This window comes from Periophthalmus magnuspinnatus, chromosome 17, assembly GCF_009829125.3.
Source record: "Periophthalmus magnuspinnatus isolate fPerMag1 chromosome 17, fPerMag1.2.pri, whole genome shotgun sequence".
Taxonomy (NCBI): Eukaryota; Metazoa; Chordata; class Actinopteri; order Gobiiformes; family Gobiidae; genus Periophthalmus; species Periophthalmus magnuspinnatus.
The window spans coordinates 23,554,978-23,582,370 of record NC_047142.1 but is presented as its reverse complement, the minus strand read 5'-3'; the positions used below and the strand labels follow the sequence as shown (position 1 = coordinate 23,582,370).

At 38.8% G+C, this 27,393-nt stretch overlaps 1 protein-coding gene across 2 annotated transcripts in view; it reads left to right on the top strand.

Moving 5' to 3' along the window:
* The window catches only part of rem2 (RAS (RAD and GEM)-like GTP binding 2), a 28,378-nt gene extending 5,433 nt beyond the window's left edge, over window positions 1-22,945 (top strand). Inside the window, exons 3-6 of one of the 2 annotated variants that reach the window (XR_008649039.1) lie at window positions 231-304; window positions 13,886-14,063; window positions 21,333-21,720; window positions 22,616-22,939. Coding sequence is in view for 1 of the 2 variants with exons in the window: in XM_033982713.2 (XP_033838604.1) it covers window positions 231-304; window positions 13,886-14,063; window positions 21,333-21,661 (581 nt within the window). In the remaining variant the exon portion in view is untranslated. Of the gene's footprint in view, window positions 1-230; window positions 305-13,885; window positions 14,064-21,332 lie in introns of both variants that reach the window. The other variant, XM_033982713.2, reaches the window with a different exon arrangement.
* Window positions 22,946-27,393: the final 4,448 nt, after the last annotated feature.

The following is a 27,393-nucleotide window of genomic DNA, read 5'->3' as shown; positions in this document are numbered from 1 at the left end:
AATTTGCTTTTATCAGAAAAAATATTCCTAAAAATCTAGTGAGGCGGCAGAACTCATCATCTCAATTTCAGCTTGTAAAGTGTCCAAAGGCAGTTCATCAAGGACTGCTCGGCCTTTTGTCACAGGTCTGGAGTAAATTGTAGCACCACATGTGAAGTCACATTACTGCTGTGACCATCATGGTGTCATAATGCTAACATTATTTTGATGTGTGTCATGGATGTTTGCAGGTGAAGGTTACGAGTGCTCAGTTACTGTGGACGATGAGGACAGCAAACTCATTGTATATGACAACTGGAAACAGGTGAGAAACTCCCTTGATTTTTGTACTTAAAGGTAAACTATGTAACTTACTTCCATGGAGATGTTATTGCATATTTGGAATTCCGACTGCGAGTATCATAGCAACCAAAGAACCAATCCAGAGTGAGGCTGTTGAAGGTATTGTCCCTTTCCTGCCTACACCGCTGGTTTAGCAGGGAGCAAGCACTTAGCAATGCTGTCAGTCAGACCTGCTGCTGACGCGAGTGGGAGTGATCTCAGGGAAAGAACGCCTCATTGGTTTGTTATTAATGTTCATATTTTGATTTATAGATAAACTAGTCAAATAAAAACACCTTTAACATATAGCGTGGATTAATATGAACATTTTAAGACCAAAGTGATGAGTCTGACAGCAGCAGTTATGAAGAGAGCAACATTTTTTCAATACAAAGTAAATTGGAACCAGACACACCTGTCACCTGGCCTGGTCGTGTCATTTGCTTGTCCCCGTGGAGATAAATCATTAGTTAATGCCTTACTGTGGTACATGTTAGACAACCAAACCACATCTCCATGGAGACAAGGAGGTGACAGTAAAGTTTCATAGTGCACCTTTAAACCAACACAAGTGCCAGTCATTTGTTTAATGATGTCTCCTGTGGCCTTGGCAGGGGTTTAGAAGCTTTTGTGTTCTTTTCACTACTTTTGAGGATGTTAAGCAAATATTACACTTTTTTGCTATACACGTCTGCAAATTCTTAAAGGGTTGTTATCTGCGAGAGCCATGAAAATGTATTTCTTTGGGCCTTAGCGGAACATTCCCTGGACAATAGTCACTTTCATCAGTTTGACTCTTTGGATGGTCGCAGGAAGCCAGAGAACGTAACGGGATAAAAGACAGAGTTCACTTTGAATGAGGAGAGAACCCATAAACTCTTTTAGAAAAGCTGATAAAAACTCCAAAAAAGATGACATATGATTGGGCGTAGAGGAAAGATCACATAGGCCTTCACAGTAGTAAGTAAGAAAGCAGCAGCTGTCCTTACTACGATGAATCTTTGTGTTCTTTTATTGAATGTAGCAGCCAACCCTCTTGTGTTAGTCCTTTCATGTTTCAAATCAGTAATGAAAAGAGAAATCCCAGCGAGGCCAAAAATTGCGGGTGTTGTGCATCATCATTCCTTTGAGCTCAATGAGGATGAGTTAATACACCAATGGCTGTCGTTTCTGTTACATTCTGTAGCAAGTAGTGAACTGGAAGATCTCATACGCAACCCCTTACTGCGACACTGTGGGGTGAAAAATCAAAAACATGCCAAATTCTCTGTGCAACAATTTCAATTACTATGAACGGCATCTAATTCCTTTCACTTGCTATCCCAGATGTCCACTCGCCTTCATGCCTTCCCCCACCAGGTTAAATTATTCACACTGTTCTATTTAGCTTAAGGGAAACACATCCAAAAGCCTGGCTATTGACTTTTTATGTACACACTTTTCCAATTCACTGCCCGACTGTCCCATAGCTCTCCTTTCACAACCATGTCTGTTCATTTGTGCTGTCTCTTTCACGAGCCTCCTTTCACTGACCCCTTTTTGCAGCAGATGAATCTCACTCCGGGTTAATTACATTTGTTATTCTGTGCATGCTAATACAAAGCTAATGCTCGTACAAGCGACACACGCAGGCCAGCAGGAGGATTGGATACGCTCCATAACTGCAAATGCTGGGAAGGGAATGTTAGGTATGGACCAGAGACCCAACTCAGCTGAGAATATATCTGAAATAGGCTTTCAACATTCATTTCTTAAACATAAAATACATTCAACACAAAAAGTCCAAACTTTGCTCCAAACCACATTTTTCTGAAAGACGATCAGTGATGATTAGAAGTGACTCAACCTCGAACGTTGATTAAAATTTGATCCATTGTGCTTCCCTGATTTGAGATTTTTCTCTTAGTGCTAAAGCCTTGAGACAATGGACATTAATGAGACAAGAATACCATTACGAAGATTCGATCTATTTATTTTAAGATCTCCCCACATGCATCATCACTGACCAGTGCAGGAGCACTCCAAGAGCCTCATTTATCAAGCGTTTACTCACGTACTGAAAGTGAAGCATAAACCCGATGCAATTTCTTTCAGAGACGCTAAAAAAGACGCAGCACAGTTTTGCTCCTTTGAGTGAATAAATATACAAAATTGGACGTTTTCGCCAACATACACAAAAGTTGAGGCATAGGAAATGCAAATAAAGTTTTTAGTGGGTGCTGTCAGATTTATCACAACTATGAAAGCAAAAACTTTGTGATAATAGTAGGGTGCAAACTTCTTAAACAGGATACATGCTGCAGTTTATGCATCAATAGGGCCTTTGACAGAGATTTTAAATGCTTTAAAAGAGCAACAAAGGCAGATAAGATAATAACATGTTGTTTTCAAAACAGATGTAATAAAATATACACTCTTTACCTGCAACACTTGGCAAGTCTTTTACAGCTGTCCATCAAACTGGACTTTTTGTTTTGAATTTATGACCTAGTTGTCTTGTCATGTCAAGATTGAAAAATAACTCTTTACTAAATTTATACACCGAAATACTAAACCCAAATATGAAATGCTTTTTTATCTGGCTGTTTATGTCACATTAAGTTTACTCATTCAGAAAATCAGATTTCATAAAGCTGGTTGTATTATATAAGAGCATTCGTGATATATTCAACAATGTGAATTAAAGTGAATCAGAAGCTTGTCTATTTTTGGTCATGTATCAATAATCATGAATAATATTGAATAATTTTAACTCAAAATGTTACATGCTCATATGTGACATGCTCCACCATCTTTAAACATTTTTAAACTTAAGATACTCTTCAAACCTGCCTCTAACCTTGATGGATGATGACATGTTCCCTTTTTACCTAATATACCCCACCCACTAACAGGTTGAAAAGACAGTCTGTCATCCCGTCACCTGTCAGCAGCCTTTAAGTTATGCAGTTGTGTGGTCAGCAGAATTAATCTTGGTCTTGAGCCGAGAGCACATTAGTTGGCAGTCCTCTTGGTCCCTGGGGAAAATCGGGGCTTCTAGCCAAAGAGCTAGCTGTAAGTATTCTCTACGGGGCACCCGTACCTACTCCCTACGTTACCATAGCAACTTGCATCGACATCCACATACACACTGTCACACAGGACGACGTAATCAGTCACTCACAAATAGACATCCAATATTGCTGGCATCCTCACTGTGTTCACTGTGTGTGCTATCCATCCAGAGCCTCATCAAGTCTTTGTAATGGAAGCTGCTGCAACACATGATGAGGTGTTAGCATTCGCGCACACACTGTTAAACTCAATTATGGCTGGTCATAGTTTGTTAATCGCACCTGGTTTGCCAAATATTTCAGCCTGTTATTTCTACTTTCACTGCCAGTCTCTGCACCCAAAACAAAAACTGTTACTTTGATCAAAATGGAGAACATAATGGTGCTATTATCAATCTCATCTAGTGACACTAAGAGTTAAAATGAAAATAGAAGCAACAAAGCAAAGAGGTGGCCATATGTTTACACTATCATAGAAAATACAACAAATTATGAACCTAGATACATTTTTTACCATTATAAACTGTATTTATTGAAAAAGTAAATAGTTGATTTTTACTACCTTACTATTGGTCTATCCCTGGTTCAAATGCAGCTGTATACGATATGTTTAGTCTCATTCTGTTTTTAAACAGCAATCCAATCTCAGATGCTGATTTACCAGTTCCAAGCCTAGTTAAATCAAGAGGACTGCCTTAGGAATGGCAGTCATATCTTTCATTGATGTGTTTCCTAAGGTCATATCAGTAGGCCATGCATCAGGCAAAGCTAATAGCATAACCCCTTTGAGTCTGGCGTGCCCAGTTCCTTCAAAGCCACTGTGACCCCAGAGTAATTACCATAATATTCTGAAATCCAGTCTGCTGATAGTCTCTGCTAATGACAAAATTGGTTGTTTATTTATAAAATGTTACAGTCATTTACATTTACACAAGCGGTCTTCCATTGCACACAACAGTAATGCAAAATGCATGGTTACTCCATGCAGAGAGTTGTGAGTACCCTTTTTTTTTTGTGTCACAATAATAATTGTGCTTAACCATAATATCACCATAAATATTAAAATTGACAGTTTAAGATACTATTATAAAAATGATTTGTAAGTAAAAACAACAATTTACAAGCGATCCTATGCATAAGTAGCTTTTTTTCCCTCTGCACAACCTGGTGGAATAATGGCCATTATCTAAAATGTACCACAAATGATGAATGAGTTTCTACTCTTATGTAATAAACAATACTCTTTTTTAGGGCTGCAATTATTTGTTAATCGTATAATCCAGTGATTATTCTTTCAATTAATCGATTGTGAAAGGCCTGGGAATATGAGATTTTTCCTAAATTTTACCCAGATAAAAGTGAAGCAAAGGTGCTTGAGGACATTTTGGTGTTAACATACATGACCATTCCCTCTGTTCCACATCACTCAAGGAAAAACAAAACACACACATGGTAACATTTACATGTTACCATGTGCACATGTTGGACATGTGTCATTTGCATGTAATTCCTAATCTGTTTGAACGATAAACCCTCCTCTGTCAGCTCATGACATATTTTGTAAAGACGAGAAATAGTTGACAACTGTTTCAATAATTGATTAGTTGTGATTAATCGATTAACTTCATACTCTCCTACTATTTTTTACTGTCCCATCCCTAGCTGCATGTCCAGTACTGTGGTAGCCCCAGCGTACTGTAATGTTAGCACACACCAGTGTGCACACACCAGGACACATGCGACTCCAGGCGCAGAGGCTGGAGTCTGCTCAGCCAGACAGTGTATGTTGTAAGTGTTGTTGACGTCATGGTAGTTTAAATAAATCATCCCTGTTCCCAGAATAGAAACACTAGCACATTTGGCCTCGACTGTATCAGCAGTGCAGTTTTCAGACCAGTCGTGTGTTGTATCGTGATGAACATTACAATGTGGAGATTGAGGTCATACTATACCAGAGGAGTGAGCAAGTCCCTTCTCAATTTTGAATTTCTTGTCTTTGTATTTGATTTTGTAACTTAAAGTGATTCTGTCAGGAGCCCGAGCCTGACTGGAACTTTTCATTATTATTTGATGCGGTAAAATTGAAATATTTATTAAAGACAAGTGAAAGGTGTAGCCTGAAGCCTGTGAATGTAGGTCAAGCACTATGTGTGTGGCTGTTATCAGGGTGAATTCCCAGCCGCCCCTGAGGACTATTTTTTATCTAAGAGAAAATTACATAAAGGATCCAGGATGCAATTTGCAGAGGGATAATTTCAGCTTGACCACATTCCATTGAGCACTTTCCAACAATCGTTTTTCTTAGCCTCCTGTTTATGTCTCTCAGCATCTTTATTCCTTCATTTTAGGTGAACCAAACAGAGTTAAACTGAAATCCAATTCTCATATTTTTTTTCAAAACTTTTCTTTCACTTTTGGACAAATGTGATGCTCAAGCCTTATTTTAGTTTGTCTCACTTCAAATCTAGGACACGTGGTCCAGGCAAGACAACCAATTGTGTCTCACAGGACCTCTCCAGATTAGACAGTACCAGAACTAATCCAGTTTCATATTATGGATTAACCAACCTTGATACATCTGTCACATCAAATAAAATTGATGATAGTGATACAGTCAACAAGATGAAAACCTAGCCTTTTTTTTCAACAGCTGTGTGGTAATTATGTATACTTTGTTATCACATCATAATAAAATTCATAAAGTTGCTTGTAGACAGAAAAGTAGGTCACGATAAAACATATCTTGTCTTGGAGCTTAATGTTTTTTCATCCTGTTATTGGAGGTCAAAGGTTAAATGTGGGGCAGCATCCCTGAAGCTGCTCCAGATGTGGGTGCAGATGTCCACTTATGAGGCACAGATATGGGTCACGCTGGAGTGTACACCGCTAACTACTGTATAAATAAACTGCCTGTTAACATGAGTGTAGTCATTTGCTACATGGATTTAATCAGAATGAATTATATACTGTTTTTAAGGTTAGGTCAAAGGGCATTCGGTCTGGTTTAAACTACTTTACATTACATACAAGAAGATATATGTTTTCTTTATGTAGTTAGTATTAAGCTTTAAAAACATCAAGCATTATTTTATATTTTGTACCATAATATTGATCAAAACATCTTAAAGTAATGGCTCCATTGACTTCCCATTCAAAGCTGCAGAGCCCCACCCCCTCATAGTGGCATTTCTCTTTATTACCGGTAATCAGCTGATTTTTGTATTGCTAAAAATGGTAATGTGACCTTTTAAACCGTTCATCCATGGCCAGACGTTTCAGTTTTTAAAATAATGTCAAGTAAGTACAGAACAGTGGGGGGGTGGGGGTGGGGCATGAATCAATAGAAATATAACTAGGGATGAGGGATTGTTATAAATGCGCAATTTTGCATAATATATCTCCTTAGATTCGTTAATAAGAATCGACTGTTTTATCCCCACATCTTGGTGCTTTTACGCTTCTTGCAGCTCATATCTTTTTTAAAAACTCCTCTGTCTCTAACAAAAAAGTACAAAGTCACAAGCTCAGCCTTTCCATCCTGCTGCAGTGGGCTTGGTCATGCTGTTATCAGATGTAGGAGGCAGGAGAGTATTATGAGTCTTGTACTGCTCTTCCTCACACCATCCATTCATCACTTCTCCATCTGAATCGATCGCCCGCTCCCTCATTTCTCTCTGACATGCACTTTGAACACATCTGTCGCCTTGGGTCAGATTCTGTTTGCTTTTTATATGGCTAAATGGCAACACAAACATGAATGTATATTCTGTGTGTCTTTTGCAGGTGGTTGTGTGTGTTGTATTGTTACAAAGGGACACGCTGCTTTGCTCATGTACCGTGTGCACAAAGTGAGTGAAGAGATAGTTTAGGTGTGTGCTTTGGTCTCTAGGGAGCGGGTTAATGAGAGATACATAATCTCGCATGTAAATAGGCTCAGTGACAGTAGAGCTGTAGTTTTTAAAACTGAAAGCGAATAATAATTTGAGTGCTTACAGGCAGACAGTGTAGCATATGCAAATGCAGTGTGGAGAGTGATTCAGTGTCCTCACTGCTAATGGTCATGGATGTGGCACCAAGCTCTCAACATGGGTTAAAAGCATGTTTTTCATGACAAAGTTTTTTTGTTCAAGAAAAAAATTAAGTATGTATGAACTAACTGAAGTAGTCTGACTGCAATAGTAGAGGCAGTAGCAGTGACTGAGCACACTTAAAGGTGGTATATTGAATACATGATATAAATGTTCATTATATCCCAGTTTTGTTGACTATTATCACGGATTCAAAGTATTTCTTCCACTTCTTGTTGCATGTGGGGGGATTACATGTTTTTTTTTAATGTAATTTCAAATAGAATTTCACAAATCCCACCAAATCAAAACAATCCAATAATACTTGCTTAAGCCCTGTATATCCCGTAGTAAATCTTTCCATTGAGTATGTACATTGTGCAGCATGTCACTTTAATGGCACCAATAAAATCGCTTGAAGCCATGTTTTGTATTAGCTAAATGCTGTTATTTCTTATCTTCAGTGGCACCAGAAACAGGATGTTGTGTCTCAGATGGCCTGTTTTTTTTTAACCGTTACAGTTTTAAATCCAAATCTATCATGGGGTTTCAAGGCCTGAATGATCGCCTCATTAGTCTGTGTTTAAAGCCACTGTAAAAGGAGCGAGCCAAAGCTATAAATCACACAGCAAGTGTAGCACAATGAAATGCATGTTTGACCATGAAAACATTGGGATGTTTTTATTCTCAAATTTTTCATCTTTGCTAACCTTTGATGAGTTGTCGAGTAATTTCCAAATCGTTTGCAAAAGTTCTTAAGTACAACCAGGATGAAAACCCAGTTAGACATCTGTTGGCAAGAGTTAGTGGAAGGAGTAGCCCGAAGGGAGACACTCTTCTGACAAAAATGTTTATTATTTATTCATAATTTGTGCACAGAGCCAATGCTGTAAGCAAAGTTTTGAATACCAATCAGTGTAAGTGTCTGGGTTAAAACTGAGGATCTTGTACAGTGCAGTATGAAGGGGTGTAGGCGACTTGTAGTGACAAAACTGTAAGTTGGACGCTTTGTTAACGAAGATACAGTATAGTTCAGCTAGTCAAACTTGGTTGTCAGGAGCCAGAAAAAGTATTTATTTCTTTTGAGACATTTTAAGGTACTGTTCTTTTAGTTTTTATCATGAATTTCAGCAGATGAACCATGAAATATTTATTTACCTTATTCAGGAAGTTGCTACAAGCTCGATAAACAAAATCTGCAACAGCCTGGGCTCATTTTAGATATGTTTTTGTTTTAATGCCAGATTTCAGTAGGGTTTTATGTCCTTCTGCAGAGTGGAGACTTGTGCCAAGGGTGCGGCTCGAGCACTCGCACATCTACTTGTGTCCTAATTATTGAGCATCACATCTCTATCTCACTTTTCAGAACTCACTGCTCCTTTGCTGGCCCCTTAGAGGTAAATGTGTGTGTCCCTATCTTGTTATAATACAAGAAAAAACATCATCTAACAGAAGTTATATGATATAAAATCATTAGTGGAAGAAATACTTTATTTTGTTACTTAATTAAAAGGACAGATACTAGAGCAAAAAATACTCAAGTAAAAGTATCACATTGTGTTGAATTTTGTTCAACAGAAACTATGGAATTGATAGCTTTTTAAATATATGTTTTTATTTGTATTTTGTTTGCTCAAAACTATAAAGAAAAATACTTTTCAGTCCAGTTCAAACACATGTAGTGGGATATAAAGTACAGACACCTTATCTCAAATGTACTGAAGTAAAATTAAAACATATCCACTGTACTGTAAAGTACAGATACCTAACCTGAAGTTCAGTACCTTACTACTTTTACTTTCTTACATTCCACCACTATAAAATCAAGCAAAGGACCAACAGCATGGCCCTTTAAAATGCGAAAGTGTGAATTAATCATTATTCTAGCAGGTAAATATACATTTTAGAATACATGTACATATGCAGTTTTTAAATATATATTCCCTAGATTTACATGAGCATCATTCACTTCTACTGTACATTCAATGAATTTATGTTAATTATTCATCAATATACGGTAGCCTAAAATACCCTTACAGTTGCTGCTAACATTTCTACACTATAAACTAGGGACCTCTATCGTGCCAGCCCTGAAGAGGGAAGATGAACTCATGATTTCTCCAGTGATTCATGATGCTCGTTCATGCATAGTCTTTGTATTTGTGTGTAACTTGCTCTGTGCTACTTGTGAATGTGTGTGTGCGCATGGGAGGAGTAGGTATTGACAGATGGCCTGCTCCCCGCCAACCGTGGAGAGAGAGATAAAGGAGGAGAGAGGCAGAGAGAGAGAATGAGGGACAGACAGAGGAAGAGAGAAAGAGAATTGGCTTCTTCCCCATCTTTCCTGCCTTGGTTTCACTGGGAGGCGTATTCACTTCATGGTCACACTTCTCCTGCTAATCGATGTGCCCACTCTGCTTTACTACTCTTTCGTTGGTTCCTTCGCACATCGTCTTCCACTTGTGTGTTGTTGTTGTTGTTGATCCACTCGTCTGCTGCGTCCCTCAATCAGACAATGACAGGTGGCCGAGTTGTCATGCGTGCCAGTCCCCCCTGTCCTCTCTCCTCCTCTCCCCTCCTCTTCTTTTCTCTGTCTGCTCTCATGTGCTCCCTGAGATAGATGGACTGCCAAGGCTCTCCCCGTGAATTTCCTGCTTCAGAGTGTGATCCGGTGCTACAGCTTGGCTGCTTAGGATGATGGGTATTTTTTCTGAAACCCTCCAGAGAGCAGAAATTCACCTTTCCGGTTGGGGATGTGGGGCAAGGGCGATGTGCGGGCAGGACACACATACATCGTGCAGAGTAAGTGGAGTTTGTGAGAAGATTGAGTTAGGTATACACTATGGTTGTATATTGATTCAATTCACTCCAGAGAGATTCTAGTGGAATCACAAAATCGATTCGTCATTTGAAGTGATCTAATATAAATCAATGTAAACTTGAAAATAGTGCCTAAATCCTATTACTCGCCTACGTTTCTATTTTCAGCCACTGAATTAAAAACAAGTTAAATGCCGACCAGGGGATACTCTCATTGTGCCATTGTGCAAGACACCTCACCTAGCTTCCCTAGGAGTGTCGTGAGTGATTGGTCACAATTAATTTTATATACTATTTACTAGGGCAGTGGTCCTTAAGGCATTTAGTCAATTAATCGGTCAATGGAATATTAGACCAAAATGTATGTGTTAGTTGACTAAACTAATAAGGATCATATGGGACAGCAGCAGAAAGGAGAAGTGAGTGAGTTAACTGAAGGTATTTTGGGGTATTTATGTGGAAAAAGGCAGCTTAAACTCATGATTCATAACTTTAATCTGTCTTTATATAAATGCATATCTTCCTAGTGCGTTTTTCTGCATAAATAGCTGTTTTTGCATGAACTTCAGTGCAGTTGTAGTCCTGTGAGTGCAGTTTGGGTCAGATATATACTTTTGTTAGGGAATGTCTCAACCAAGAATTTCTTTAGTTGCCTACAGCCCTATTATGTACTACTGCATATAATCTGGTCCCAAATTAAAATCCTTATTCATTTCTTAATGTACTGTTGATGACATACAATACAATACAATGATGCTCCCATTGGTTTACACCACTAGTCAACATTCTATTTGTGTCATGGGACTGGCACTAAGATCATAGAAAGATCATAGAAAAAGTACTTCAGCAAATGTTTAGATTTCTATATAAGTTCTTGGTTTCAGTTTGATAAAATGAAAGAAATATTAAAAGCAAGCTCTCAGGAGTAAAAGTAGGTACATTCTGTCCAGACTCCAGCTCCTCCATAACTACAGGATTTAAAGGCAGAACGTTTCACAAGATTGATCGCACTGACTCTCACTGGACTCATTCCCAAAGCCCATAGGTATGAAAGTCTAACTGGAACTGTGTGGACAGAGGAGGAAGGTTTCAGGTTTCTCTGTTTGGACAAAGTTGTTTGCATTGATTGCTATAAGACGTGTTAAGTTTCAGAGTTTTTTTGTGCTTTAAACAGATAATAATTGATGTGTGAAATTTGTTGGCAATACACATGTCACTTATAGGCGTATTTTTATTCCAATTATTTTTTGGCTGTTCTATTTCAGGTAACAACAGTAAATCGCATGCATTCACCTACACCCCTATTCTATCAAAGCAACCACTAATGTAATGGGTCTTTTATGACCAGATGAGGGCGCCGATGCAATTAGCAACATAAATTATCATTTGGAGCAATGCCACTCCGTAGGTAAAAATAAACATTAAGTATCCCACTCTAGATTAGACACACAGGTTTGCTCAAATATAGTTGACAGATACCAAGATAAGAAAAAGATTTATAATTTATTGCAGTCAAGTTAAGCTTGTTAAAATAGCAGGGCAGTCGCCTTCAGCAACATCATCATCATCAAGTGTCATCCACAATGACACCTCAGCATGTTGCACCAGGGACAAAAAGAGGGAGGCTCGCTGCTCATAGGAACATACAAAGATAAAAACATTCTAACCGGGCACAGCTTTTACACATATGGTCATAATTATAGCGGAGACTGACATTACCTTATGCGTGATCCAAAAAATCCAGTACCAAGCCACACACTAAAAAGACAAGGCAAGTTTATTTGTATAGCACAATTCGTACAAAAGGTAATTCAAAGTGCCTTACAGAATAAGAAAGACACTAAAATCACAATACAACAAATCAAAACATAAATAATCACAAATAATCATCATAAAAACAACAGCCCATTATCCCTGTGTCAAATGGGGAACAATAAGACTAATCTGGCCCACTCACCGATGTCAGCGAATACTTACTCACTTCCTGCCGGCTTGACGTTCTGGATTCATCCTGCCCTGCCTTCACGTCCATGGCCTGGCTCCATCGCGTGTGACATCAGGGGTGAGGTCAGGTGAAGGCTTGATAAGGGGGTGGTGGACCTCCCTATTATAGGTGGGCACGCACAGATCATCAGCGCACACAAACCTGCATCACCGGCCCCTTCTACAAATCCACTTGTCTTAGCACATGTCAAACCAACCTCAACGAATGGCCTTCCCATCCTCTCTCTAAATCTGTCCATCTTTGCCACACACAAAGACAATCTCTCCATCTTCTCCATCCTCTGCTTCCTTTCTCTCAGCTTCTTGTCTTTTATTTGGAATATTATTATTATTATTATATTTCAATCAAAATGAGACTGTGATTTAAAACGGAAATACAAGCTTATCTTGAAGGTGACCCAAATGGGGCATGTTAAATTCATATTAGATAGGCTTGAAGCAACATTAAGCTGATTCTTCACAGTATGCCAAAAGTGAATGACTCCCCACCATTCACCTCCCCTGTCCCTGTCGCTAATGGTATCTTGAGTTTCCACACCATTAACTAATGCAGGATTAATGAATTTGTTGGCTGTTGATGAGCATTATTAGGGCATGAGAAGGCCATGCAAATGTTACTGATACTGGCATTATTATAAGGTTTCATGCTTGTCCAAGACATTTGTCAATCACTGTAAAAACACAACTGAATCTTACTAAAATAAGTTCTCATATTTCTTAAGTTTCAGTGTTTATCTTAGTTCGTATGCTAAACCAGTTAGGTAAATTCATTTTCTGGTGCTCTTAAAGAACAAAGAACTTTGAGTCTTTGTCAGAGATAAATTGATTTTGTTTGAACTTGTTTTGAGTTGAGAGAGGACCGTTTCAGTTGGGGGCAGTTCTGGAGGCTGGTGCTCCATTGGGGTACTCGAGCTAATTGAGCCTGTGTGACAGGAGCCCCAGTGGGACAGTGGTGGTCCCTGTTAAAAGGGTCAAGACATTCAAAGTGAAGTGTGATGTTTGTGAGGTCTCTAAGCCAGGAGCATATATGCGTTCTCTCATGGGGCAACGACAACAACAAAAACTTCAAAAGAGCATGGATGGGCTGTCACTGTGGCTAAAGCAACAATAGGAGATGTGCCAAACCAATTTCATTCACTAACATGATTGTACAGGGAAATAACATTAGTGTTAAAGTGTATTATTTATTAATGATGATTATGTCATAGGACTCTCCATCTCAAATTCAGCCATAAATGTTCAGATGAAACATGTTTCCTTCATGCCTGTACTGACATTTCTTTAAAAAAATGAATGCGATCATATACTGCCTTTTTTAAGTTGGATTGGTTTAGTCTTGTACTTGTTTGGTCCTGGTCTAGTCCATGTTTAGTTGCAGGTTTAGAGCCAATTTTGTCCTGTTTTTGGTGTTGTGTATAGGCAAATATGAACAAACCCTTAGTATAGAAATCAGGTTTCCAATTTAAGAACCATGATACCATTAATCTGGATACCAACAAACACCAATGAGTCTTCACTATAATTAGGTGTAGGTGATCTTCACTTCTCTTCTGGTGACATCCTCACACAAAGGTATTGATTTATTCATGCTAATTTGCATATCCCTCCTCCCATTTGCAGGACCTGTCCACTCTCCAGTGCGATGTGTGCATCCTGGTGTTCTCGGTCACTGACAGACGGAGTTTTCACCGCACCGCCCAGCTCCGCCTCCTCCTGCGGGAGTCTCAGCCCAACACACCAATCATCCTCGTGGGCAACAAGAGCGACCTGGTGCGCTCCCGGGAAATCAGCACTGAGGGTATGTACAGGAAGGGAGTGCTGTCCCAGGTGTAATGTATTCAGAATACTGCCAGCAAGAGACACTAAACAGCCACAGTATAACACCCACCTATAGACTATGACATGATATTTATTGATTTTTGCACCTGTGAGATGCTTTTAGGAAGAGAGTGAACACTCTGTAGTTTCAAAGCAGTAAAATGAGAATGAATATGATTTAAACAAAAATAATAAATAAAGAGTATATTGTCTATAATTAAAACATTTAAAATGACCTAAAAAGAGACAGCAACATGTAGTTTATCCCCTAAACAAAGGTATGAAGCAGCATTTCTGCCATTTTGTGGTTAATTTTATGGTCCACTCATAGCCTGTGCTGAAATCACAACCAAACAAGACTTTTCTCGGCACGTTTAGCACATTACTGATGCGTTGTTAAAATATTGTCTGAATGTAGTTATTGAGATAATATTAAAAAAAGGCTCAATATTGACCACCCCTAATTATCGGTCAGAGCATCTCCAGCATATTTAGCGTGCGGTCATAGAACCCTCTTAATCTTCCATTACTCAAGCATTCAAGAATATTGGTTTATTACCAAGGCCTCAATGTAATTATCTGAATAAATCAAATCCTAATGTAGCAAAAAGCACGCTTGCAGCTGTGGCGTGATTACTCATGTATCTTAGCCTCTTGTTTTGCGTCTCCACTGTGCCATAAATTTTCCCCTTGGCCCACACTGTCTCCATTAGACAGCCCCAGGGACAATGTATGTTTGATCAGTGAAATCAATTTCTGTGTTTACATTATCCAGGGATAAATGCTCAGTCGGGGTACTCCTTATGGCCAAAGTGCTGCATCATTACTCACTCTAGTAGATGAGACTGGTAATGTAATGTGCCAACAAACATATTCACCCCAGAGGCTTCTTAGCAACTTTGAATATTTTAACGGATTCAAACAATAACTTTGACAGGGAACAAAAACAAATGGATTGTAGTAATTTGTAAATCTCTTTGTGTTGGCACTGATGTGAGTTGTTCTTCATTAACCCTATCATGGGGCTGTCTGTGTTTGTGATAAACTACTTCAAAGTTTGCTTTGAATTGACAAGATGTATTAATTAGATTGTTTAATAAGATTGTTTGGCTTAGTGTCTTATTCCTTTTTTTAATTGTTGATGCAATGTGACTTGTTTTATAATTGTGTGGGGTTGATTCACTTAATGTGGGATTTATCTGCTTGTTTTAAATGGCACATTCTTATTGATCACATTCCAACTCCCATTTGGTGATTTGGTGGATGGATTTGCTTGGGTTATTTAATACATAATCAAGAGAAATAATCCACTTTTGTTATTATACACTATATTTACAGTGTATGTTTCAGTGTTGTAACAATAAGAGAGTTTAGTGTCCTATGCTCATTGGTCTTAGAGTGTCCTAGAATGGTGTATTTAATGTATATTAAGTTATTTGTAATTAATACTTATAATGAAATAAATATAACCTAACATCTCTAAAACTCTTCTGTTTATCCAAACCACTATTTGAATGCACCAGGCCCTCTAGCCTCAGTAACAGTCAGGTTAGATTAAAATGCTGATTTGTCATTCTGGTCAGCATTTAGCTCTCCATTCTTTGTACCACTTCAGTGGTTTCACACAGAGCTGGCCAAATATTGTATGAGCAAAAAAGAAAATCTGCCACAGTTGTGATTAATTTATTCATAGCTAAATCCCTGCCACCAGGTCGGTGATCTAACTGAACTTTACAAGGGGAGTTTATGAAGGCTTAGCAGGACTGCACATGAATGAATGTTTGGGAATAAAAACCAATGGACTAAAAGGGCAGCATCAGACTTTGGCTCCCTGCTATACTCAAACCTGTTTAGTGGCCTTCCATTATACACATTGCACACATTGCACACATTGCTAGTCACGGCACTTCTTTTGATAGAGCTGTTGAACCATAGCTCTAATGCCTTATCTCATCCACTCAAGGTGCTCTGGTACATTGTGTGTCTTGGATTATCTTGCATTTACAGGTTTAACAGGCAGCTCTGACAACCATAATATATGTTTGTAGTCACCATAGAGGTATAATAGTAGGTATAGGCAGTGTACGTCTTCACACAGGCAGAAACACAGCCTGACGTATCACTCCATCTTCTTCTGTCAGTGGTGGCGTGGCAAGTCAGAGTGAAGGGAGATAAGAGTGACAAAGGAAGGCCAAATGAATGGTGTGTGTGACTGTGTGTAGTTGTCCTTGAAGGAGTGAGTTTTCACACAGAAAAAAAATCAACTTGGTTTGGGTTGTACTACTTATCTACTACTTATCAGAAAGTACATATTATATATTTTATATATATATATATATATATATATATATATATATATATATATATATATATATATATATATAATTTTCTTCTTCCATGTCAGAACCTCATCATGTGGAACTAATATATCCTCAAAAGGCTTTTCATTTTTTATGTCCCACAGTTTTGGCATTTTTTTTGTTTCTTTTTTTTGGGACTTCAATATTTTATTTTATTTTTTTTCTTCAAACATTTGGTCTGTAAACATCAGGCTCTGTTACAATTACAGATGATTTTATCATGTGTAGAAGAAAGACAGACAGAACCTAAAAATAGGGTATATGTCGTTAGGAAATTGTGTATAGAAAATTGGTCATTTTAAATAATTTATATTTTTTGCCATAGGTTAATAAAGGATAGTGTGAGATAGAATAAATAGTAGCAACTGTTTAATGGTTGGGCGACAGTGGGTCAGGTCTTCTGTCCTTGAGTCCTCAAGGCACTTGTCCAAATGTATAGCGCCAAGTAGGGATGGGATGATATTAAAATTTAGACTCACGATTATTGTGACCAAAATAATCGCAATTAACAATATTATCATGATAATTAATAAGCTATGGCAGTATAATGTCCTCATATATGGACACCAGGACCTTGTAGAGAAAAAAAATGTTTTGTGGCCTAGACAACCCAAAATGTATTGTCCACATATGTGGATGCCTGGTCCTAGGAGGTTATAGGTTTTCAGATTAATTCATGGTTGTTGTAAAACCATCCACCACTGCTAGGAAGCTATATAATCAGCTGTGAAAAATGTCAGCTACCGCTAACCTAGTGATAGCAAAATCGACACAAACACAAATTCATACAAATCCAAACTAATACAAACTACATTTAATACTTTATTTCCCGTGGTATGTTACAGGGCTCAAGTTTGTCAAATGATACAGGGTGGTTGTGTGCCTGTATCGTTTGACAATGTGCCTGCAAGTTGCTGGTGTTTGCCCTCAGAGCCATGTCTTTTTTTCAGCAGGCTCTGCAGATTGGTGGCTCATCTTGTTGGTTTTGTTTTTCAAATCCTTCCATAATTCCACTCATCCAGCTTCACCTTCTTGAGTGGAGGATATAAATGTGTGTCGTCACTGCGATCCAGATCCACTGCCTGCCCTCTAGCCATGACGGTGACTGAAGTGATGAAGAACCATCCCCAATTCAGAATATTCACAGTTTCATTGCTATGACAGAGGGCCTCCTTGTGGACAAACACCAGAACTAACATCTAAACATTGTATTGAAACCGGAAACACGAGGCAGTCTGGTGCCGTAAAGGTGGTTATGATTGTGTGCGATGATCACGATTATTAAAAAGTGACACAAACGATTAATTGCAGACTTTTTTTTATCGTATATCAGCCCATTCCTAGTGAGTGCAGGGGTCATTAGCACATATTGGCAGCCATGTCACTGCTCCATGGTAAGAGTGGTTACATGGCTAGTGTGTGGAGAATGAAAAATAACGAAATGTAAAGTTTCTCCCCCAAAAAGCACTGTTATATAAGACTGATATATTATTATGACATTTGCATTAGAGAGACAGACAAAACAGGATTTCTTCTTTTTCTTCTATTCTGCCCATGTGACTTTTTACTATTTAAAACACACTTAGTCTACTCTTAAACTCTGACGTTTATACTATGGCACATTTATAGAATATTTTTCCTCGAACAAGTTTCAAGCACTTATGTCTCTCTTTTTGCCGTACTATATAAATCAGAACTGACTGAATCTGTGCCCCACTTTCCCAACTAAAGAATATATTTAAAAGTGGGTTATGTGGGACCGAATATTTCCTGAATTTGGGTTAGAGTCTTGTCTCATTTTTCATAGTAATGACAGCGAGCATTACTTCTCCAAAGACAAAGTGTGTTTATCGCTGTGGATAAGCAAAGCCCACGGTTTGGGGGTAGCTCTAGTTTGTTTTGTTTTCCCTTGCACTATAAACTGAAGCAGCAGGTGCATAATGTGCTCACACGGGTGCCTAGACTACTGTCCTCTCCTCTCCTGTTTGTATCTAATGACGTGAGAGGAGCATGCGGAGGCGGGGAACAAGCCACCAAAGATACTCAGCTACTCAGCACTTTCTCTCTCAGGATAAACTTGGAAGCGTTGGTGCGGTCAGCAGTATGGAAATGTAGTCTTCCCGGGGTATCTGACAAGGATGTTCTTATGTTCTCTTCTGACAGATAGGAGGTATTCTTCTTGATATGTGAGCCGACACAGGAAGCTGACTGGCCAGCCTCGATCGTTAACAACCTCCTTAAAGAACTACAGCCGTAAACTCGCTTTCCCGGCATGCATAGAGACACTGTTATTCTTCAGCTGTCTTTCACCTTTACCCCAATGTACAGGCTAATACACACAGAACACCAAGTGATAGCCGTGCTGCTGACAGTGTAGGCCTATTTATCATTGGCTCAATATAACTGTAACAGCTCTGGGCTGTGATTAAATATACACTGACCCCAGTTTGCTTCGTCAGCTTTTTATGTACATCTTTCTCCTCATCTCTATGCAATCTAATTTATTTTATATCTTCATATGACTCTACCCACAGTGGTGCAATTTTGTGCTGTATTTCTTTTTTGCTGATTTCTGAGTTGTCCTCATGTATGGGTCAAGTCTGCACTGCGTGTGCATAGATAAAAGGAAATTATTCATGTTTGCTTGGATACTCACGCCACCCGGTAGTGGTGTAACCCTTCATTTGTCCCTCAATGTACAGAAGGTTTGGACTGTGGTCATCTAGACTCTGTTTTGATGATTGAGTTCATCTGACCACAGTTGAAACCTCTATATTAGCCACTTTGGGCATGAAATAACCACAACCTTGTTAATCGGCAGAAAATACACAAAGATATCTGTATGTAGAAAGATTATGTGACAACAACATTGCCAGCCATTTTGCGACTCCACACTCACAGAGAAAAATAATTAGGGATGAGCACATATAAGGCTATGCTGTGGCTTAATGTATTCATGTATGTACAATGATACCACATTGTAATGTTGTAACCTCTTCACATCGAACTTCCCCATCCATATTGTGTCTCTTACTCTCTGCCCATGTCCTCTTTGTCGAGTCACTTTCCCCAAACACTTTTTATAGAAGTCAATTCACTCAGCTGTCAGAGGTATTAGACTAAGCTCTGTTGATCTGCTTTGGGACTGCTCTTTTTCTCCTTGAACACAAACTTGGCCCAATATTGTATTAAGAGGCACAGCTGCTCAGAGACTGCATCATGGCTCAGATCAAATCTACACCATAAACCAGACAGGCACACTGGTAGAGAGAGATGTATCTGTCATATGTGTGCATGCAGTATCAGTGTTAAAATGAATCCATTGGTGAAATGAACTTTATGGACCAGGTAAATATTAGTAAGGACTTGATTTTGGTGCTGAATATTTTTGGAAATGGTCCATACTATGTAGCATAAATTTTATATTTTTGTGTGATCTTTCTTTGCGGATCTATAAGTAACAACTTAGAAGCTGTATTTTATTATTTTCTTTTGTTTTCTTGTTTTTTAAGAGGTTTTGCTTCTGTGTAATCATTTCTATTTCTAACTGTGTGTACATTTTCCCCTTAACTGAGTAGATACCACCTGCAAAGCTAAAAATAGTATTCCAACTTTCAATATCTTTTCCATCTGGCTTGAAACTAGATACTCTGAAGACCTCAATTTGCATAATATTCACCATGTTCTTGTCAAGACCCTTAAAGCCAAGCAGTTGCTGGTACTAATTGCCTGTGCACCATCAAATCTTGGCAGAGCGTGTTGCAACAAGATGATGCAATTAGTATGGAGTGAATTAAGGTCAAATGAAAGTAAAGAAAAAGAGAAAGAAAAAAGATTTATTTTAGTTTCATCTGATGTTTATTGTATTTGCTAAAACTTCTGGATCATTTCAAATCTCCAAATTACACTGACATTATAATAACAACCACAAGTACATTTTAAGTCAGGTAATGTGCCTAAGCAAGAAGTGCCCACATTAGATAAACATTTTGCCTTTGCAGAGTATTGATTTTGAAGTAAATAAACACCCAGAGGGCAGCTTGTTTTCCAATGTGGTTGAATTAAAATGTAACACACAAATCTTTTATACATGTTAGAAGGATTTACTTTTAAGCTTGTTGTAACTTTTGTGTAATTTCTTTACACACTTAAATCAAATTATTTTTTTATATTACAATGATGTTCCCTGTAATACATAGAATTTAGGTCACTGGTATAAAAAAATCCCATCCTGACCTGATTCTGCAGCATTTTCATATCAAACAGTTGAAAGTTTTGTGCTACTCTTTTGAAAGTCAAATTGGGCATTTTCAATTTGAGTTTGCCTGTTTAGCTCTGAGCAGCAGGAGCAATTCTACAGCAAAAAAACAAGATTGAAAAGTCAATTTGACGTGACAATGAGGCTTTATGTGTCAGCTCTTCTTATCGTCAGAGCATGTGTGATCAGAGACTGAGCTCTGTCAACAACACGTTTAGTCACCTGTCTGTGTCCACGGCAGTCAGATAGAAGCCTTTACCATGAGACAACAGCAAGAGACGGGCCTGCTCCTCTTTCAACTATCATAAGCGTTTGATTCATTCTGATTTGTAGACATCAGACCATCCCGTCATCACAGATAAAAAGTGTCATTTTCTCATACTGGGGTACGTGTCTAATCTACTCATATGATTCGGTGCAAGTTTTATTAATAAAACTGAAGTGCTTGAATTGGCCTGTTGTCTGTAGGTGCAGGGTGCAGCGTATGTGCAGACGAGGCTCGATCGTTGCAGCTTGCAGCTATATTTTAAATTGTTTTTAATAGGTCAAATTTTATTGCGCGCTAACTCACTTACACTGTAGTCTCATAAATAATAAAACTCTAACTTAAGTATTATCTTTGTTTCTTCAGAGGCTCAGTCTAGTGCCATGATGTTCGACTGCCTGTACCTGGAGCTGTCTGCCTCTCTGGAGCACGGGACCAATGAGCTGCTGGAGGCTGCCGTTCGGACCGCTCGGGGGGACTGCGTAGGACCGGGCTGGACGGACGGAGATCCAGGGGCGGGGCGCAGGGAGAGCCTCACCAGCCGGGCCAAGCGCTTCCTGTCTGGCCTGGTCCCGAGGTCGTACTGCAGGGAACGGGACAGAGACAGGGGGCGCTACAGGGAGATGAGCCGTCACCGCGGCAGCAAGATCTTCAGACAGAAGTCACGCTCCTGCCATGACCTCAGCTCACTGTGACACAACGCAGCGGAGACCAGAGACTTTTTATAATACTACTACAACAACATAAACAGCATGTGAGAAGGACAAAACTCTTTGGACTCAACAGAAAAATAGTCTTGAGCTGTTGGGTAAAAGTCTCATATAAAATATACCAATCAAGCATAACATTATGACCACTTGTTGGGATGATACTTGTTAACGAGTGGGATTTACAATATTAGATTTTTTATGCTTGTTTGGTTGATAAGTCTGATCAGATGTATTGCAGTTCAGGTTTCACAATGGTGGTCGTAATGTTTTGCTTGATAAATTACTGATTACAGATGACTGAACTGACAGCAAGTGTTACAGAAATTTTACACAACAAATTGCACACTTGAATGGCAAAGTACAACCTCCATCTTTTCTGTACAGTTTATGATGTATACACCGAGAGGGAAAAAAATGAATTCTTTTGGTAAAATAGTATTAAGAAAATTTGCGATGCATCAGTCTAAACTTTGGTCTCCTTTCCCCTGAGTTTAACCACTTTGACGAGAAAAGCAGGCCACGGTTTGGGAAATTAACAGTAAACGAAAGAAGAAAAATTGTCTGCAACATGGTTAGTCTCGGTAATTACTTGACAGAAGAAGGGGAATTGAACTGGGGGTGGTGGGCACAAATGAAACACTCAAGTAGTACGCACTGATTACTTAAAGAATGAATAACATATACCTGTTGTAGATTTGTTTTATAGCATGCCAAGTAGAAGACATTACCTTGTAGTTTTTACAATTAATACTGGACTTACTGCACCTCAGTGGCCAGTAGCTAATGCACAATCTAGCTAGTGTCTCTCTAGCGATGCCATGTTACAGGCAAAACCCTTTATAAACAATGACTCCCTCTTCTTTGTGCATTTTATAACCACGCATATCCTACTTGTTCCGGTTTCACGTGTCACCATCAACATTTCATCTTTTTTACCAGTTCTGCTCCAAGCCATATCTTTGCTGGCCATAAGGAACCCTTTACTGGAGGTGGAGGAGCACGCATACCGTCAGCATGGCTATAAAGACATTTCAGTTGTTTTTACTGAGCATTCAGGACTATACAAGGACACACTGAAAACCTTATCTACCTGTTATATTTCATTTGATGTTTATTTTTGAGACTGGATTAGCACCTGTGTCTCCGTGGGGGCCGGACACACAGGTGAATGCACACTAAAGACTGGGAACATATCTTGAAGCGTGGCAGCGTTCCTAAACATTTCCACTTCTTTGTCACAGTCGACTAAGCACTCTCATCTACCCACAGAGAATAAATTACTTTTGTTTGACATTCTGGAGAAATGGGTCGTGTCTTGTTTTATGGCAGAAATACAGAATTGAAGAAATGCGGAGAGAGTTCAGCTGATAGTGGCCGGAGGCTGAAGTGGCAGGTCTTCAGATGACTCAAGGCTCATCTCCCAGGACTCGGGCTCCATTTAGGGCCATGCAGTAAAAACATGCTGCGTCGGCACGATTTGGCTGTAAGGAGATCTCAGGTCAGGAATAGAAACAGTGCAATATCAACTTTCCCAGTCTCATTTTCTTTACTGTAACAAGGTTCTCTATATTAATACATAATTCAGTCTTTGTCCTAACTCATTAAAACAGTGTCTTACTTCAGTGAAAGATGCATGAGCTAACTTATCCAAGCCGCCCGCTACTCTCCATGGACAATGTTCTGCAGTATGGCATTAAATGTATATATTTTGCATTTATTTAATTTATACTCTCCTCTGTTTAATTCAATACTGTGGAATGCAGGCAAAACAGTCAAATCTCCACAGAAACATGCTGGTGGTGTGCTACTCACAAGTTACATAGTGCACAAGTATTTAGCATTACTATATCAATACAACATAGTGATAGATATGAGTCTGTGTAATCCTTCAGTCGTCCAGGTATGATCCAGAGTTAAAGTACATTTTGTCAAGGCCCAAAATATGGTAGTTAGAGCATTTATTCTCTGTAAGGCTGTTCCCTGTCTATATTGATCAGTATAAGGCAACAGGAAAACTGCTTCATGGAGTTAAAGCAGGTTTTGACAGATGTAAATTAGAATAATGAAATGGTGTGTTGGGGCTTTCTGCTGTTATATAAAACCACAGTCTTTTAGAACAATACTGCTGAAGGTGCTACCTGTCTGTAGATGTCTCTTTGTTTAACAAGTGCTAGTAGTAATGCATGATGTAATAATTAGTAATAGAAACAAACCATTATAAGCCTGGTTTGAACATAAAGCTAAAACAGTGCCTCCAGAGACATGCAATAGTGTGCAAAGCCCATGGATAGAAGGGACTATGCATAAAAGGGGGCTGGTTTAAAATATGGCTGTTGGGCTTGTATAATTTCTGAAGGGCACACTGAAAAATGTGTAGTATTTCATATTCAAGGTCAACTCAAGTGAATCTGACAGTATATAAGCTCTAACTTTATTAAGGCTGTAGGAAAGTATAAAGCATAGACAAATCTAAAATCATTATGAGTTCTTTCACAAGTAGATGAGTGGAATGCAATACTCTGCATGTTCACTTATTTTTATCATAATAAAACCTGAATAAATGTTTACATTTGAGCAATGACAAACTATGATAGTTGGAGGAGTTCCTAAATGCATTGTGACATGGCAGTAGTCATTTGTGGTCAGTAGGTTATTTGCCAAGGTGGTAGAAATATGTTGTTGTTCATGTTAATACTGATTTGTCAAAATGAATTCCAAATATGCATATAGGAGGTTTCTAGGGTTTGTGTTGTGTTTTTTGTACAAAAAAACCCAAAAACAAAACAGTCGCTGACATATCTGTCCACCGTTGCGTCGAGCTGAATTGTGAGAAATGCTCATTGTAAGTAGCCCTGATTCTCCTAATGTGTCTGCAGAGACGGAGTGGGGACACGGGAAGGCTCTGGAGAAAAAAAAGGGGAACTGGCCGAGACACAGAGGGGAGAGATAGAGACGAGGACGGAGGATGCTTTGAGGAGCAGTGGTTGCTGGGAGACTGTTGTCAAGGAGACGAGGAGTCCTAAAGTCCTTTGGCATCTCCACCAATGTCCTGTTTTGATTTTTTTTTTTTTTTTTTACTGGAGGAGATTCTGTTTATCAGGTCACGTTGTAGGAGAATTATATCAGTGAAACCACTGATGAAACCAAAGATGCATATATGACTCTTTTGTGGTGTACACAAAGAAACAAGACTCTCAAGAATATACTTTGAAAGCTAATACAGGCATTAGGTGGGGTCTGACCCTAACTGTGAGATATAAGGAGAACAGGAGATATGCACAAAGCAGCCATATAAAAAAATAATACATTCTTTGAAGAGAAAATCAGAAAACATATTTTATTCAGTCACACCACAGACATATATTGCAATAAACATTTACCTTTCTACATCTCAGTTTCACCTCGAGAATACGGCAATGTTATTTGACACAGAGCAATATAACAATAAACAACTTTAGTTCAGTTAAGCCCTGTCAGAGTTTGCCGACACGTTCGGAGTCTATTTTCAGCACAAAACTTAAGATATGCAGATTTCCCAGCTGTATTACTCAAAGTCTGCTATCTTGGAAGAAAATTTTAAAAAGGTTTCTCAAGTGTAGCTGTTGAGCCTTGGGCATGGGGAGGTCACTAGGCACACCAATCACTTGCAGTGTCCTGATATTGAGTGGGAGAGAAGTAAGTGCTTGAATTCACCAGGGATCCAGTGAGATTCGTTATCAAGCAGCAAGTCTTATTGTAGCCTGAAGGTCATTGTTCCTCTGTTTGGTCTCTAGAGTGCACCCTGCTATTATAATCCAAAGCATACAACAAAGGAAGAGGGAACAGCCTGCCTGGAAATCACACTCACAATGTTGCATATGTAATTAGTAACAGTTTGGTAAATGCTTTGAGTGGTAACCAGGCAGAGGGAGCACATGATATCCTTATTTAAACCCTCTTTGCCTGGATGTGTTTCTAGTTGCAAAAAATAGACCAATAATAATGACAGTTGTTATTTAAATGTACCGGTACACTATGTAACTGTTCTGGTTGGGGGTCTGCCATTTGCTTTTTTGTCTTTGTGTCTCTGTGGAGATATTATGGTTTGACTTGAAGTTCCACAGTTTGGCAATTAACTTCTAACAATAATCACATCTGTTTTATTGCTCAAAAATACCTTGAAAAACCACAAGTTGGCACATTTTTCCACAGATTTGACCTGTAACTTGACCTGGTTGCAACGCCTGTTTGTTTCCATGGAAATAGATACATACAATGCAATAGCATTTTAGAGATTAGACGTGCTTAACAAATTATGTATTGGAGCACTTCCACCAGAAAAGTTGTGTGCCTTTCATGTGCCTTGTCCTCAAGTCTGGATATACTATATAGTTACTTTTGAAAATGTGTATTCTATTCCCATTCTCTACACACACAGGAGGAATGTTTTTCTAGGTTTTCTAGCTTCCTTGGTATCCAAGGAAACACACCCAGACAATAAACATGCACATTTTACATTGAGACGCTATAGTAGTAGTAGCATAGTAGGCTATTGCATGTGAATTGCTGATGAATTTTTAATAATCGTGTTGACATACTACGCTGACATACTAAAATACTAAAATACCTGGAACTGACCTCCCTGTAGCTTTTGAATATCCCTGGCTGGGTTTTAGAGTCACTGAAGCGCATTGTGATGCCAGATTGAGAGATCCTGCTGAGGTGAGTGAGTCATCGTTGTATCCATCTAATATGTGAAAGAGCAAACCAATTTTACATGTTTGGAAGTCTAACTTAACCTGGACAACTTCAAATTTCCACCCACAATGCACTTTGAAAGGCACCATTAATAACAAAAAAGATATGCATTTAAAGGCACAATATTTTTCTTTCTGAAGCTGGCACTTCATCTTCATAATTCCATGAAAATAGAAAGTTAAAACCATACTTAGGAACATGCTCCATGGAGACAGATATGTTTTATACCATACTGAGGAAGATTGTTGCCAAAGGAACAACATATCCATGGAAACATGCAGGAGGCCCTCCACGCCAAGTAAGAGTCAGGTTTGTGGCGATACAAGCCAGTTCAGAGTAAAGATTAATCTTATTTTTTGATCTCAGAGTTTTTAAAAATCCAAAATCACTGATAGTAAACTCACTTTATAGGGACAAAAACATTCCAACAGGGTAAACCTTTAATATTAGGTTACCAACATGGTTTAAATGAGTAACTACTTAATATGTGCTCTGTGACACGCCCTGTTTTCATTCATCCAGGCTTAGCACTTTGGACCATGTTTATCTAAATGGCATCATGTTACAGGATAGATTTGTAGAGATATTACCATAAACTGGTCTTTGTATGAGGACCATTTCAAAGTGCAAACAAATTTCCTCTGGGCATGGCTCTTTGTTGTTTGTCCCTGGCTGACAGCAGACCAGCCCTATGTCTGCTCCTCTGAGAAGTGGCTGCTGCGATAAAGGCTGTCCTCCTCTGATCGATTCATGATCAATGCTCTCCTTGGTGACTAGGCTGATCCGCCTCCAGTAGGTCTGCTACAAAGGTATGCCTGGAAAACACACCAAATGTTTCCCCACAACTTTAATTTGTTTATCTTCACTCAACTCTCCAGTGGGCAAGGCAATTCTTTTGAAACAAGCCCTTTTTAGACACCAATTCAGTGGAAAAGGTTTGATCAGAACAAATGGCAGATCAAGAAGACCTCATGCAATAA